The 15,221-nt window shown below is 43.1% G+C and overlaps 1 protein-coding gene across 9 annotated transcripts in view; it reads left to right on the top strand.

Annotated features, from left to right (window-relative positions):
* The window catches only part of STAU2 (staufen double-stranded RNA binding protein 2), a 337,228-nt gene extending 330,239 nt beyond the window's left edge, over positions 1–6,989 (top strand). For 4 of the 9 annotated variants that reach the window (XM_032759847.2, XM_058444329.1, XM_032759849.2 and 1 more), the window contains 2 exons: positions 4,346–4,434; positions 5,584–6,989. In XM_032759847.2, the coding sequence (XP_032615738.1) occupies positions 4,346–4,434; positions 5,584–5,677 (183 nt within the window). In that variant the 3' untranslated portion in view covers positions 5,678–6,989. The remainder of the gene's footprint in view (positions 1–4,345; positions 4,435–5,583) is intronic. The other 5 variants (XM_032759850.2, XM_032759853.2, XM_058444330.1 and 2 more) reach the window with 2 other exon arrangements.
* The last annotated feature ends 8,232 nt before the right edge of the window (positions 6,990–15,221 follow it).

The following is a 15,221-nucleotide window of genomic DNA, read 5'->3' as shown; positions in this document are numbered from 1 at the left end:
ACAAGAGCAAAACTCTGTCTCAAAAAAAAAAAAAAAAAAAATTTAAAAATGGGCATCATCTTTGGCTCAGAAATGCAATTTTAGGAATTTATCATAAGGATAGTATTGAGATGATGCATAAAGATTGAACTAATAGGAAGTTTGGTGCAGTGTTGGTCACAGCTTAAAAAATTTGAACTGGTCTAAATGTCCAACGGTAGGACTGGCTAAACCTACAAGGGCATATAAGTCGATAGGATACTGTGCAGTCATGAGAAATTATGCTACCGAAATGTTTCTGTTGATACTGCACACATTCAATGAAAAGAGCACACAACAGATGAACAGACAAAAAACCATGGTATATGTATGCAATGGAATACTACTCGGCCATAAAAAAGAATGAAATCCTGTCATTTATGGTCATGTGGATAAAACTGGGTGAATGTTAAGTGGAATGAGCAGGGCACAGAAAGTTAAACACTTGTTCTTGCTCATGTGGGGAAGCTAAAAAGGTTGATCTTATAGAAGTAAAAAGTAGAACAGAGGATATTAGAGGTTGGGAAGGGTAGGGGAAGACAGCGATAGGGAGAAATTTATTAAAGGATACAAAATTACAGCTAGATATGAGGAATAAGTTCTAGTGCTCTATACCACTGTAGAAAGACTATAGTTAACAGTAATATGTTATGTAGTTTCAAACAGCTAGAAGGAGAATATTGTATGAACCCAACAAAAAGAAATGATAAGTGTTTGAGATGATGGATGTACTAATTACCTTGATCTGATCACTATGCATTATGTGTATTGCAACATTGTTACCTACCCTATGAATATGTATTATTATTTATCAATGAAAAAAAAAGCAGGTTACCTACAGTGTTAAGATATGATCCAGGCTAAAGTTTGTAGACATGGGGAGAGGATAGAAAGTGATATGGAGGCTGGGGGCAGAGGCTCATGCCTGTAATCCCAATACTTTGGGAGGCTGAGGCAGGTGGATCACTTGAGGCTAGGAGTTCAAGACCAGCCTGGCAAACATGGTGCAACCCTGTCTCTACTAAAAGTACAAACATTAGCTGGGTGTGATGGCTCATGCCTGTAATCCCAACTACTCAGGAAGCTGAGGTACAAGAATTGCTTGAACCCAGGAAGTGGAGGTTGCAGTGAGTCAAGATCACATCACTGCACTCCAGTCTGGGTGACAGAATAAGACTCCATCTCAAAAAAAAAGAGAAAAAAAAAGCAAGTGATATGGAAAGACATGCGCCAAGTTGTGAATGGTGAGCAGGATTGTGGATATTTTTTACATTCTTTTTGCTAGTCTATATATTCTGACTTTTCTGTAACAAAAAACTATTTTTATAACAAAAAATAATATAGGGAGAGAGAGAGAGAGAGAGAGATTTTGCTGTGCTTAAAGAGAAACTATGAGGTCCCTGTACAGTTTGCTGGAGCTGCTGTAGTAAAGTACTGCCAACTGAGTGGCTTCATCAACAGAAGTGTATTGTCTCACAGTTCTGGAGGCTAGAAGTTCAAGATCAAGATGCTGGCAGGGCTGGTTCCTTCTGAAGGCTGTGAGGGAGAATCTGTTCCAGGCCCCTCTCCTCACTTCGAGTGCTTTACTGGCAATCTTTGGCGTTCTTTGGCTGCTGCGGCATCACTCTAGCCCCTGCCATCATCTTCACGTGGCGTTCTCCCTGTGTGGGTCTGCATTCCAGTTTCCTCTTTTTATAAGGATACCAGTTATATTGGGTCAGGGACCTACCCTACTCCAGTATGACCTCATCTTAACTAATTACATCTGTACTAACCCTATTTTTAAATAAGGCCGCATTCTATAATGCCACATTCTGAGATACTGGGGGTTAGGACTTCAACATATGAATTTGGGGGAAGAGCACAATTCGACCTATAACAGTACCCAGGGAGATGGCCACACGGCTCCCACCCCACTGGAGTTAGTGCCTACGTCCCACCAGAACCCACTTGGCTATTGTCTGGCATGAGCATGGGCCAGGATCAGGAGCCATGGGGTGGCATCACTCACCTTCTCCCTGCTCTGCTCCAGGTCCAAAGAGATTATGATGGTAACTGAGACTTGAGCACCACACGCTCCCTGCTTCGGGATGCCCTGGCCAGGGCCGCAGATCTATGTGGCACTCACATTAGCACCTCTGATTTAGGAAGCCCGGTTTAAAGATTTGAAAGGAAGGAGTAATCTAAAGAAAAAGAAAGGACACATGCCGACTTTTGCTTGGATATAGGAGTTGTGATTAAAAAGCAACAATAGAAAAACAAGACAGAAGAAAGAAAAAAGTATTATGAATATTACACATTAAATCCCACACATGGATGTTTATAGCAGTTTTATTCATAATTGCCAAAAACTGGAAACAATCAAGATGTCCTTCAATAAGTGAACAGACAAACAAACTGTAGTACATCCATGCGATGGGACATTATTCAGCAATAAAAAGTAGCTACGAAGCTCATTTATGAAAAGCCATACAGTTCACAGAAAGACAGAGGGGCTGGGTGCAGTGGCTCACACCTGTAATCCCAGCAGTTTGGAAGGCCAAGGTGGGTGGATCACCTGAGGTCAGGAGTTCGAGACTAGCCTGGCCAACATGGTGAAACCCCGTCTCTACTAAAAATACAAAAATTTGCTGGGCGTGGTGGTGCACGCCTGCAGTCCCAGCTACTCGGGAGGCTGAGGCAGTAGAATTGCTTGAACCCAGGAGGCAGAGGCTGCAGTGAGCCCAGATCATGCCACTGCACTCCAGCCTGGGTGACAGAGCGAGACTCAGTCACAAAAAAAAAAAAAAAAAAAAAAAAAAAAGACATACAGGAGCTTCAGATATACATTGCTAAGTGAAAAAGCCAATCTGAATAGGTGACATATTGTGTGATCCCAACTACTATATGGCAAAACTGTAGCGATGGTAAAAAGATTGGTGGTTGCTAGGGGGCTGGTGGGGGTGGGGGGAGGTGAATAGGTGGGGGGAGGTGAATAGGTGGGGCACAGAGGATTTTTAGGGCTGTGGAACTATTTTGTATGATACTCTAGTGGTAGATACATGCCATTAGGCATTTGTTGAAACCCATAGAATGTACCACACAGAGTGAACCCTAATGTAAACCATGGACTTCAGTTAATGATAAGCTATCAATATTTGTTCATCAGCTATAACAAATGTACCATACCAATGCAAGATGTTAATGATTGGGGAAACTGTATTTAGGGGAGGGAAGAATATGGGAACTCTGTGTACTACCTGCCCAAGTTTTCTGTAAACCTCACGAGACTATTAACTAAAAAAGAATCACACCTCCAAAATATATTCTGAATAAAGAAATTTAAAGGAAATCATGCACTTAGTCGGCTACCCTAAAGGAGCTCTTGGCAGATAAAAGTTTGGGAAACTGCCAAGAACTAGCTCGTTTTCAAAGGCAGCTGAGAAGACACAGATGCCCCAAGTGTGACCCAGCGGGATGCCCCAGGATGAAAACAGCCCTGCCTGCTCACGCCCATCTCAGACCTAACAGAGCCCTTCCAATCTCGCTCAGCAGTGTCGGGCTTGGGGGAGGGGAGGAAGACCCAAATTCTTACTCAAAGAAATGACAGTTTGGAACATGCACAAGAGTGTCAACAAGTTATGTAGATCTTATCAGCATGGCATTTTTGGTGCCTCCCAGCTATACAGCAAGGCTCCACCAGCCTGTTCACACCCTGCGGCTTCCCACGCACCCCGAGCCTATCAACACCTCGGGAGGCTCTGCCCGGCAGGCCTGCCTCCCCAGGGCATCACCAGCCCAAACTTTCTCTCTTTCCTCATCCTCTCAGGATCCCGTCTTACCATCCATCCACTCAGTCTGCACAAGGACCTAATGTCCATTCCTCTGCTGATACTCTGTACTTTGATTGGGGCTAAGTGTCTATAAATTTGAACAATACCTTTATGCTCACTTTGGAAAGAATACTCAAGGTGGAAAATTTGGATGTCACACCTGAGAGAAGAGAATGTGTAGTTTCAGTAACGTGAGAAATTATGCAATGTCACCATGGAAGTATTTTAAGCTTATACGAGGTGTTTCCATGTTTGCAGATAAAACATCGCAATTTTGCAAAACGGTGGAGAAGGGATAAGGCAGGAGACTTAAAGCCCTTCTAGTTCCGGTTATGTATATACACTGCTGCCTGATCATGCAGACTTTCTAGTATACTTTTGTTAAACAATGCAAAAAAAAATTTATTTAGACTAATGAAAATGAGAGTCTTTCTATCTCAGCTTTCTTTCACAGTTACTTGTTCATTACACTAAAGTCAGTGAATGGCTCTCTCTGTGTTTGTTTTCATTTTTAGGCAGCGTTAAGTGCCTTGAAACAATTTTCTGAACAAGGACTGGATCCAATCGATGGAGCAATGAATATCGAAAAAGGTTCTCTTGAAAAGTGAGTAAATCCCCTGTCAGTATTCTTACACTTTTAGTTGTAACTGTACGAAAGATAAGACATAGATAATAATGTTTTTAAAAGTCAAGACAATAGTATCTACATCTTACACAATTATTAATAATACAATTAAATGTAAAGAAATGAAAACCAGTATATATGGCCATATACATCTCCTGTAATATTTCTGTGAAAGTTTTAACCTACTAATTGATCATTGATTTTGCCTTTCATTTCTTTGTTGGAAATATTTGTGCATTGTCCCGACTGTAGAGACTTGTAAAATTTACAAAACATTGTTTTTCACTTCATACGGTAGGGCATTGTCTAGCTAAGCCATTTTCAGAGGTAAAAGTTTTCACTCATATTGCTGCTAAGTTGTGGGCAAAGCGGAGAGAAAAGAAAAAGAAGTTGAGAGGAGGCACCCCTCCCCTTGGCTGCATTTGGTTTTTCGTATTGTTTTCTATGAAACACCAGCACACGTTGCCACAAAAGTGTGGCTCCCAAGGGCCACAAAGGCAAAAATGGCAGCTATCATAATTATTTCTGAAATCCAGCTCATAGCGTTGTTTTAATGAGATGTGAACAGAAGGTCTCACCAAAGAGACTGAATTTGGGGTCTCTCCAGAGACTCAATTTATACTAAAAAAAAAAAAAATGGAAAGGGATTATATTTCTATAGTAGAATTCAAACTGTTTCCAAGCAGTAATCATAGCAGGTAGGATCTCAGAACACATGCAGGAGATAACATGTTTAGGTCTAAAAGAAAATAAAAATAGTCAACCCAGGAAGTAAAAACCAGATACACTGATCTTACAGTTAACTGAGCATTCCAAAAAATTTTTAATAAGAAAAAACAGCATTTGGTTGTTAATATTTAAAAGGTGAGAGCGTGAGAAGAAAGCATTTGGTAAACAGACGTGGCATTTTAAGTTGTCTATAGATTGGCAACCATTTATAAGCTAATTTAATCAAAAACATTTCCACATGATCTCATCAGTAGACTATCTGAACATAAATATTGTTGTTTCACTTTAAAATGTCACTTTTGTGGTGACCTTTGAATCCTCTGTGCCATCTGCTAATAAACATGTCTGAAGATGTGCAACCCCAGGCCTTCAGCTCTTGTTAATGTATTAATCTTTCAGACAAGCCAAGCATCTGAGAGAGAAAGCGGACAATAACCAGGCACCCCCAGGCTCCATCGCTCAGGACTGCAAGAAATCAAACTCAGCCGTCTAGCAGCTCCCAGAATCCGCGGCTGCCACCGCATCCTTATAAACCTGTCAGCACGCATGAGGGTGTCTGTGTTCAGGGAAATGAATGACTAATACCATTATTTGAGTCTTATGTGAAGACAACACTATTCTAACACGAGAGATAATATACATGGTACTGTTTATTCAACTGGGGAAAAATAAAACTTTGAGCATTTCCCTTGGAACTCGAGATCAGATCATAACTCATTTGCCCAGAGGCAGCAGAAATCTGATCCTGCTACTGGAGCTTAAAATAACAAGTAAAGAAAAGGGTTAGAAACAAAGCTAAAATTTTAACATGATTAATAATAGAGAAGTCGGGTTTGGTTCTGTTGTTATGATTGTTTTGTCGTGGTGCTTGTGTTCAGTTATATTCTCTCTCTCTCATTTCAAATAATGCTTGACAATTCGAAAATGAACCAATGATGTGCTGTGGAATGTGATGGTTGTCTTCATATAGAGTCACATGGTTTCTCTTTTTATGCAGATATTTATAATCTTCATCCTATATCAGTAGGAATAACTATAAGGTGCACTACAAAAAGATGTATGCAAACACACATGTTTTAAATCAGGTCAGATATTTGATGAAAAATACGAACTAATGTTAGGAGCAAGTAGTTTCAACATACTCCAGGAACTGAGAAACAAAACAAAGCAATTGTGGGTTTTGAGCCCCATATACTCTTAGCAAGTAAGGGGGCGTCTTGCCCCTATATATCATTTTCCCAGATTCCACTCCCTGTTGTGGGAATCGCGCCCACCCCCATCCGTGTGTTGTAGCCACTCACGGTTTGCATCAAGAGTGTTTTTTGTAACTGCCTCTGGACTTGGGACAGTGAGTAGGATCAAAAATAAATAATGTACATGGCGGGGAAGGGAAAAACCTGTTGGAGTTGCTTCCAGCCAGCCACGCTCCGGGCCAGCATGTTGGAATCCAGCGTGGAGCAAATGCAGTAAAAATGTGGTTGGTTTCTGTGTGAAGCGCTGTTGTTGTTCTTTCGTTCTTTCACTCTCATCTTTTAAATATCACCTCCGTGAAACCCATCCGAAAGGCCACCACCCGGCCTAGTCACCCTGCCCAGCAGTGGGATTAGAGAACGGATAGGCTGTACCTGCAGAGCCGCCTCCTGGGTGACTCGGGCTGGGTTCCTGGCCAACGTCATCGCATTGTTCAGGCTTTCTCCTTACTGATTTGCAAACGTTGTGCAACGAGAAAACACTACATGGTCTAACTGCTCGACCCAACATGACAATAGGAATATAATTATGTAAGATTTCACAAGCAAAACCACCACAAATCATGATCTGGCTGACTCACACGCGACTGGAGAATAAACAAACAGCAACATAAGGAAATAACTCTAGGGTTGTTTTTAATGATTCCCATGTGGGGAAGTCCGTCAGTATTGGGAGGGCTGGGTGCCCTTGGAGGAAATAGGTTATGTTACATAAAGCTGAGTCCTTGTGAAAAAAAGCAGCACATTTGTAAAGTTGGGGCTCACAACGGTAAACTGGATGGAAACACAGTCCTGCTGCCTGACACCAGGGCGCAGAGGGCCCTAAATCATTCCCTTTGAAGGGCACAGGCCCTTCCTTCTGCTAGGCCTTCGCCACCTGAGGTTTAGATGCTCAAATGGGGTGAGGGACTGCTTCAGGCAGGATCATTGAAGTGGATCTTCGGTTTACCCAATGCAATAAACATAGGCTCCCTCCGGCAGCCCACATCAAACTACACCAAGGCTGTCAGGTCTATAGGAGAGCAATGAGCTCCGGGAACAAACACAGCTAATCAGTTCTCACGACGCAAGTATCTGAAGGATTTAACTCTTGAGCTGTCTGACACAGCTTATCCTTAGATAAGTCATCCTTAGAGCCGATATATCCATGAATACGGCAATGGTGGTGGGGGCGAGGGAATGGAAATTTGCATAGGAGCTCAAGCTTAGTGATAGCTTATTTATTCAAATCCCATCCTCTCTACCTGCTCACAGAGCCCAGGAAGGCCTTCAGGTATTTTCTCCTGCACAGCAGCACTTCCTGGGAACCGCCTGGGTTTTCTTTGGGTTGAATTACCAATGCAGATGATGGGTGGCCTGCAGTTGTTGGCAGGGACCTGCTGCAACGCTCGGTTCCAAAGAGCAATGTTATATATCATTAGAGGGGAAACCATTAAGTAGATTTATTGAAAGTATGTTTCTTCGGCACAAGGAGATCTTTTTGATGAAAAATGGAACTCATTATTCTCTAAAGGACACAGATTGACTTATCTCCTTTATCAATTACAGTGTCTGCTTTCAGCTTTTCTCAATCAAAGCACTGGGCTTTGTAGTCGCTTTCCAGAGCTGAGGCCAATGTGTTTTATGAAAAAGGTTTATTTTTACATTTTAATTGGAAATATAATATTGCACTTTGGAACTCTGACCATCCTTTCCAGGACAACTTGCCAGAGATCAATGGTGAGACACCACCCATCAGGCTGTGACAGACATCCCTCCCCTTTCCTGGGGTGACCCCTCTGATAAGCTGTCCTAGCATTCTTCTCCCCAGAAAACATGCTTAATAGTGATTCTTTTTGACAGCTTCAACCAATTCCCTGTACCATAAAATAAAAATAGCTTAATGAAAAACTCACCTTATTGTGCAGAGGTTTTGAGGACTCCTAGTGACTTTGGAAACGTGGTCCAGACCAACTGACTGGTACTTAAATCCTGCTGCAGGTGGGTTATCACTGCAATTGCCTAAAGTTTGTTTTGTACCTTTTAATTTCCAAAGGCTACCTCTTACCACTATGGCCGAGAATGATAGAGAACCTAGCACTTTTGTACACAGAGCTGACAAGCTGTTAATTGCATAGTCCTCTGTAAATTTATCTTTGAGCTGCCCATAGCCTGACCCACCATAATATAGGCACCAGAAAAATGTAGAAATCATACATTGAATAAATGGACGAATGGGTGATTTATCACTCAACACCCACTGAAGAAATAAATGTTAAATCTCACTGTTTTTTTACATGACACAGAGGCAGGCACCCATGACAATGGTGTTGCTGTTGGTCAGATATTATATTTGCAATGCAAGGGGAACCGTGACATTTTTAAATCAAGAACATGGCAAGTCCAAAAAGCCCTCACTTCAAAGGACTTTGGACCCATGGAACAATCCTTCCCCCATGTTCCCATTTCTGTATTTATATTCCTTCCATCAGCTGGCAGATTTCATTCTAATCCCAGATACATTCCACTGTTTCCACAATCACATGTGCATATCTTCGTGAGGAGGGACTTTGTAATATCTGGGTCAAAACAGAGACTGCCTTAGACCTGATCAAACCCAACTGTCCATTTCTGGCAGACACTACCCAAGTTCCATCTCACCTTGCCAAGACTTGTTTAAAAGTTACCATGTTGAGGAAGCTTGCTTCTTACGTCCCAATTAAGAGCTTCCTTGACTGTATCCCCAGTGCACTCTGATGTGTGCTGGAAATTCAGAACATAAAAAAACAAACAAAACAACTTCACTCTAAAGAAGGCACACTCTAGCAACTGGGAAAGACAGACAGATAAGGAGATGAGCCTGGATAATTGAGCCTTCAGTATTCAGAGTCACTGCGCCGTAGCAGTTGTTCTCCTCTTTGGTTTTTGGGTTGGTCACATTCATTCCCTCATTCACTCTACCATGCTTTGGACATCATGCTGTTTATTCTGGTGACACGGTCAAATAAGCCAGTTCTGCTTTCGTGGAACTTACACTCGAGTGGGAATCTCTCACTGCCACCCACAGCCCAAACATCTGTGGAACCCCCTCCCCACATATACATATATTAGGTTTAAAGCTCTTTAAGCTCACCAACACTCAGAAGACCAGTCAACCTAATTTATTCCTCACCATATCTCCTGACCCAGGAACAATGCCCACCTTAATTCAGTAAGTACTCAACAAATGTTTGTTGAATAGATGAATCACCCCAAAAACTCTACCTGATAGATCTGCCCATCTAACTGCATCAATGCTGACCTGCATGCATGGACGGAGAAATCTGGCCTCCTGGGGCAGAGCCTTCTGCCTGGGGGAAAGCTTCTAGTTCTAGTTCTGTTAGCGTGTAGCCTTGTTGATGTCATTTAGCACCTTCAAGTTCCAGCTTTTCAAGCAAAAATTGGAGATAAGAATATGCAGGACTATATTGACTATCTTTAAAAGTGCACAAGTTGGGAATGTAAATACAGTACTTCAATCAAAGTGAATGAGTATTAGGGAAAGAGTAACGGTCTAGGAGTCAAGTCTAAGGACCTGGTTGAGACACAGATGTGACCTTGGCAAGGGATGTGGCCTTCCTGGGCCTCAGTTTCCATGTGTGTTAAATGATGACCCCTAAAAGCACTGCATCTCTAGACCAATCTTGCTGTTAGTGATTCTGTTAGTACCTCTATAATGGTATGCTTATATTTAAATTTTGTCTCTAATACATGTAATTTTTAATCAAAAATCTAGAAGGAAAATATCACTCTTATATCAGTTAGGATTCTTTTGATTGCAAGTTATAAAAACCAATTCAAACCAGCAAGGGGAAATTTATTATAAAGCCAGAGGGATGCTTCACAGAACTTACGGGCAAAAATGTAGAAAGGAACTGGGGCCAGGAAGTGGAAGGCTGTGGGGAAACCTGGAAGTTCTCTCTCAGTTCCGTATGCTCTCTCCCTCTCCCTCTCTATCTCTCTGTAAACTAGCCCTGCTTCTCAAGTACACACATCAGAGAACATGGTTACCAATAGAACCCAAGTTTGCAGCCACCCGAAGAAACACTGAATGTCCCTCTTGATTTCATTCCCATTGTCTTAGGAAGGAGCCACTGACTGACCCATCTTGAACCAGGCATTCACTCCAGCCCACATTGCACAAATATGGCTGCCCCAAGCTTACCCTTATGGGGCACGGTGGAGTAATCATCAGAGAAGAGATAATCACTGTTTTGGGAGACAACCCAATAAATATCTGCCTCAGCCACTTCCCACAGTTTTCAGAGGGCAAAGCTTATTATAACCACGTGCTAATTCTTATTTTCAACATTAACAGTGAAGCTTAAATAACTGAGTTACTTCTCCCAAATGTCATAGATTGCTCTCAGGTTTGCGAAGTCTGTAGTATTTTGTTTGGTTTTGTTTAATCCTTTCAGTCTTTAGTTTCAAGGGTCTGATGAACCACAGAACTATCCTGAATGAGTCATAAAATTACCTGGAATAAAAACTGAGATTTTTCCAGAGATCTCAAATTAGTATATTTTTAAAAAGCCTCATTTCCTCAGGCACACAGGGATAATGAGAAGCATAGGCAGTGGAGTGGTTGTTCATCCTCAGCGATGTCTACAGACCCAAAGACCAAAGGCCACTTCCCTGCTTTGTTAGCCTGAGTGGATTTTAACTGTAAGGGACTTTCTGATTCTTACAAATGAGGTTGGGAGAGACAGAGGCAAACTTGATCTAATTCTCTTTCAAATTTTGCTCATAAGTTTTCAGAAGAGCCCAAAGAAGAAGGGAGACTTGGTTATTTGAGGTGATGGAAGGAGGCAGATGATAGAAAGAATCAGAAATTTGTATGGAAAACTGAAATGGATGAGGAAGCCAAGATGCACCCGAGCCAGGCATGGTGGCTCAAGCCTGTAATCCCAGCAATTTGGGAGGCTGAGGCAGACAGATCACCTGAGGTCAGAAGTGGAGTCCAGCCTGACCACATGGTGAAACCTCGTCTCTACTAAAAATACAAAAATTAGCCCAGCGTGGTGGCACATGCCTGTAATCCCAGCTACTCTAGAGGCTGGGGCAGCAGAATTGCTTGAACCTGGGAAGTGGTAGTTGCAGTGAACCGAGATCACACCATTGCCCTCCAGCCTGGGCAACAAGAGTGAAACTCTGTCTCAAAAAAAAACAAAAAGCACTGGAGAAGAACGAGGAAAAAGGAAGCTCTGGAGAAGGCGTCTGTGATGGGAGCAGACTAAGTGTTCCCTACAGGTAAGTCTTTAAATGCCTTCTCCTTAGCTCAGGAATGAGCAGTCAAAATCTTCCATTTCCTCTTGAGCCTGCCACAAAATCTCCTACATGGGTAGTAATTTTCCAGAGTGGTGTTTGGCCACTAGTCCTTCCATATTTTCTGAGTACAGGGGAGGGAACTAGATCCCGCTTCACCAACTCAAGGTAAATAATAAACTTCCATCTTTGGCAAAGACCAGGCCTGGATATGAAGTCTGAGGAGAATCTAGCCAATGGGTCATCTCTGACATCAGGGAAAGTCAGCACCTTTAAATTTTTTTTTTTTTTTGGTCTGGAACTAGAGTTGCTTTCACAGTCATCACAACATAATGCACAACGGCTGTGTGCCTTCAGCTCCAGTGCAGCTACTCCCTCTGTCTTAGGAAGAGAACAGATGACTAGCCTGGCTCGTCTGGCTAAGCATATCTTACCTTCTAGTTTCCAAACTTAACCAAATTCTGATCTATCAGTGACCCAGCAAGTATGGATTGAGTCTCCATCCTTGAGTTAGTCACCATGAGGAACCAAATGAAGCCTGAAATAAGGTCTCTACCCTCAAAGGCTTCCGGTTCAACTGGGAGATGAAAGAGGAACCAGGTATGGAGAGAAAATGCAAGAAGGTAGAAATAGATGCACTTCAATAGGAATTGATTTCAGCATCTCCTGCTTCTCATAAGCCTCGTGGGAACACTTGGGCCAATCACCCAGGCTTTAATATAGAAAAGAGTGTCCAGGCCAGATGTGGTGACACATGCCTGTAATCCCAGCACTTTGGGAGACCAAGGTGGGGATGATTGCTTGAGCCCAGGAGTTCAAGACCAGCCTGGGCCACATGGAGAAACCCCGTCTCTACAAAAAATACAAAAATTATCCAGGCATGGTGGTGCACACCTGTAGGCCCAGCTACTCGAGAGGCTAAGGTTGGAGGCCTGCTTGAGCCCAGGAGATGGAGGTTGCAGTGAGCTGAGATCGCACCTCTGCACTCCAGCTTCCATGACAGAGTGAGACCCTGTCTAAAATATAATAATAGAATGTCTACCCAGACTCTGGCTTTTTCTAATCTGTGACCTGACCAACCTAATACAACCAAAGTGCTATAGGAATCCAGTTCGCAGGTTTCCTTTTTCTGGGGTAAATCCCTGTGACAGTTGAGGTTTTATGAGCCAACATCCCCCCACCACACCACTTTCACCACCAGCAACCTTTCCAACTACTGATGCATAGTCCTTATTCACCTTGTACCACAAAAGCAGTGTTGGGTATGGTTAAGAGTTGGATTCCAGAATCAGACTGCCTAGATTCAGCTCCTGGCTTTCCCTCTAATTCACTCTGTGTGTTTAGTAAGTTACCTTCACTTCTCCAAGCCTCACTCCCCTCAGCTCTAAAATGAGGATAGCAGTGTTGTTACATGGACTCAATAAGTTAATTTTATGAGTTGATGTATCTAAAGTGTTTTTAACTGTATGTGGCACAGGTAAGTACTCAATAAACATAAGTTATGATTGACCAAAAGCCAATCAATGAATTAGTCAATAATTATTGATCAATGACTGTGTGCCAAAAACTAGAACCAGGTGCTAAGAAGAGAAAGGGGCAGAGATGAATAAGGCACAGCTGCTTTGCATCACGGAATTTTGGTTTCTTAAAGACAATCATAAAACACACAGACAAGTAATGGCCAGGCACGGTGGCTCACGCCTGTAATCCCAGAACTTTGGGAGGCCAGGGTGGGTGGATTACCTGAGGTCAGGAGTTCAAGACCAGCCTGGCCAACATGGTGAAACCCTGTCTTTACTAAAAATACAAAACATTAGCTGGGCATGGTGGCGGGCGCTTGTAATCCCAGCTGCTCAGGTGGCTGAGGCAGGAGAATCACTTGAACCCGGGAAGTAGAGTTTGCAGTGAGCCGTGATCGCATCATTGCACTCCAGCCTGGGTGACAAGAGCAACACTCCATCTCAAGAATAAAAAAAAAAAAAATAATAATAATAATAATAAAAAACCATGCATACAAGCAAGTACTACCCCAAACTGAATGATTTCAGACCCAGAATAGGGAGCAACTGCAGGAAAGTCCTGTGAGCCACCCAGACCCTAGGATCATCTTTGAGATGCCTTCTCCATACCTGTGGCCCCAAATACCTCTTGGGCCTGGTTTGGTGAGAAAAATGCATGAGTCAGATAATATTTCTGAAAAAGGGATTACACATTCCCCACACACCTCCTGCTGCACTTCCTGACCTATGCTCCCTGGGGAGCCAGGGGAAGCTGGGAGAAGAAGGCTATCAATGACCTAGGAAGGCACACACAGCCCCAGAGTCAGAGAAACCAAAGCTGGTGAGGTGGTTCTGAAATATCAGGCCCAAGCAGGGCTTACTGTCTGTTGGTATGTTTCTTAGAGGTAAAGAGAAGGAACTGTAAATAGCCCATCCCTCCTGGCCAGTATGGGAAATACACTCTTTGTAACTCTATCTGGTTACAAACCGTGTCATTGCACTGTCCTTCTACATTGTTTCTTGGTGCATTGATAAAAGATTAGAGACCCATGAAGCACTGCATAGTGGGTGATAAAATATCATTTCCAAAGGGTTTGAGGTAATAGGGTCTGAATGAGGGCATTAGTAGCAGAGAGGGAGAACAGAGAGAGTTGGAAGCATAAAGAAGGCAGACTCAACAGGCTCTAATCACCAAATGGCTGTGGGGGTGTAGATGGGAAGGTCCCCCAGGCTGGCTCCAGTGCCCTGGCGTGGGGACCTGGTGGAGTGGCAATGCCAGTCATGGAGACAGGAAATCCAGGGAAGAGCACGTTGGCAAGGAGTCCAGGTCTGGACTTGTTGAGTCTGACATGCCTGTGAGACATCCCAAGAAAGATCTTCACTGATAAATGAGGATGTAGAATAAAACATTGAGAGAGGCACTGTGGCTCATGCCTATAATCCCAGCACTTTGGGAAGCCAAGGCAAGAGGATGGCTTGAGGCTAGGAGTTCAAGACCAGCCTGGGCAACATGGTGAAACCCCATCTCTCCAAAAAAAATACAAAAATTAGCCGGGTGTGGTGGCAGGCACCTGTAGTTCCAGCTGGGAGGCAGGAGAATTGCTTGAGCCTAGGAGGTTGAGACTGCAGTGAGTTGTGATGGCACCACTGCACTCCAGCCTGGGCAACAGAGCGAGACCCTGCCTCAAAAAACAAACAAACAAGCAAACAAACAAACTCTCCAAAAAACACAAAACAATATGGAAAGAGACATCTAAGTTGAAGAGAATGTGTCTGAGCAGTAAGCTCCTGGACGGTAATGAGTGACGTGAGAATTAATAGCATTCCCCCCTTGGAATAAGAAAAGAGCAAAAGGCCAAGGGCAAAGCCTTGGGAAGCATCTATGTTATGTTCAAGGCATAGGCAGAAGAGAGGAGTTCATGAGGGAACTGGAGTAATGAGAAAAGGCCAGCTATGGGGATGGGGTGGACAGGAGCATCAATCGCCACAATGAGGAGGTAAGTGA

Source organism: Hylobates moloch, unplaced genomic scaffold (genome assembly GCF_009828535.3).
Source record: "Hylobates moloch isolate HMO894 unplaced genomic scaffold, HMol_V3 SCAFFOLD_9, whole genome shotgun sequence".
Classification (NCBI taxonomy): Eukaryota; Metazoa; Chordata; class Mammalia; order Primates; family Hylobatidae; genus Hylobates; species Hylobates moloch.
The sequence above is the reverse complement of the archived record's forward strand: the minus strand, read 5'-3'. Positions and strand labels throughout refer to the sequence as shown.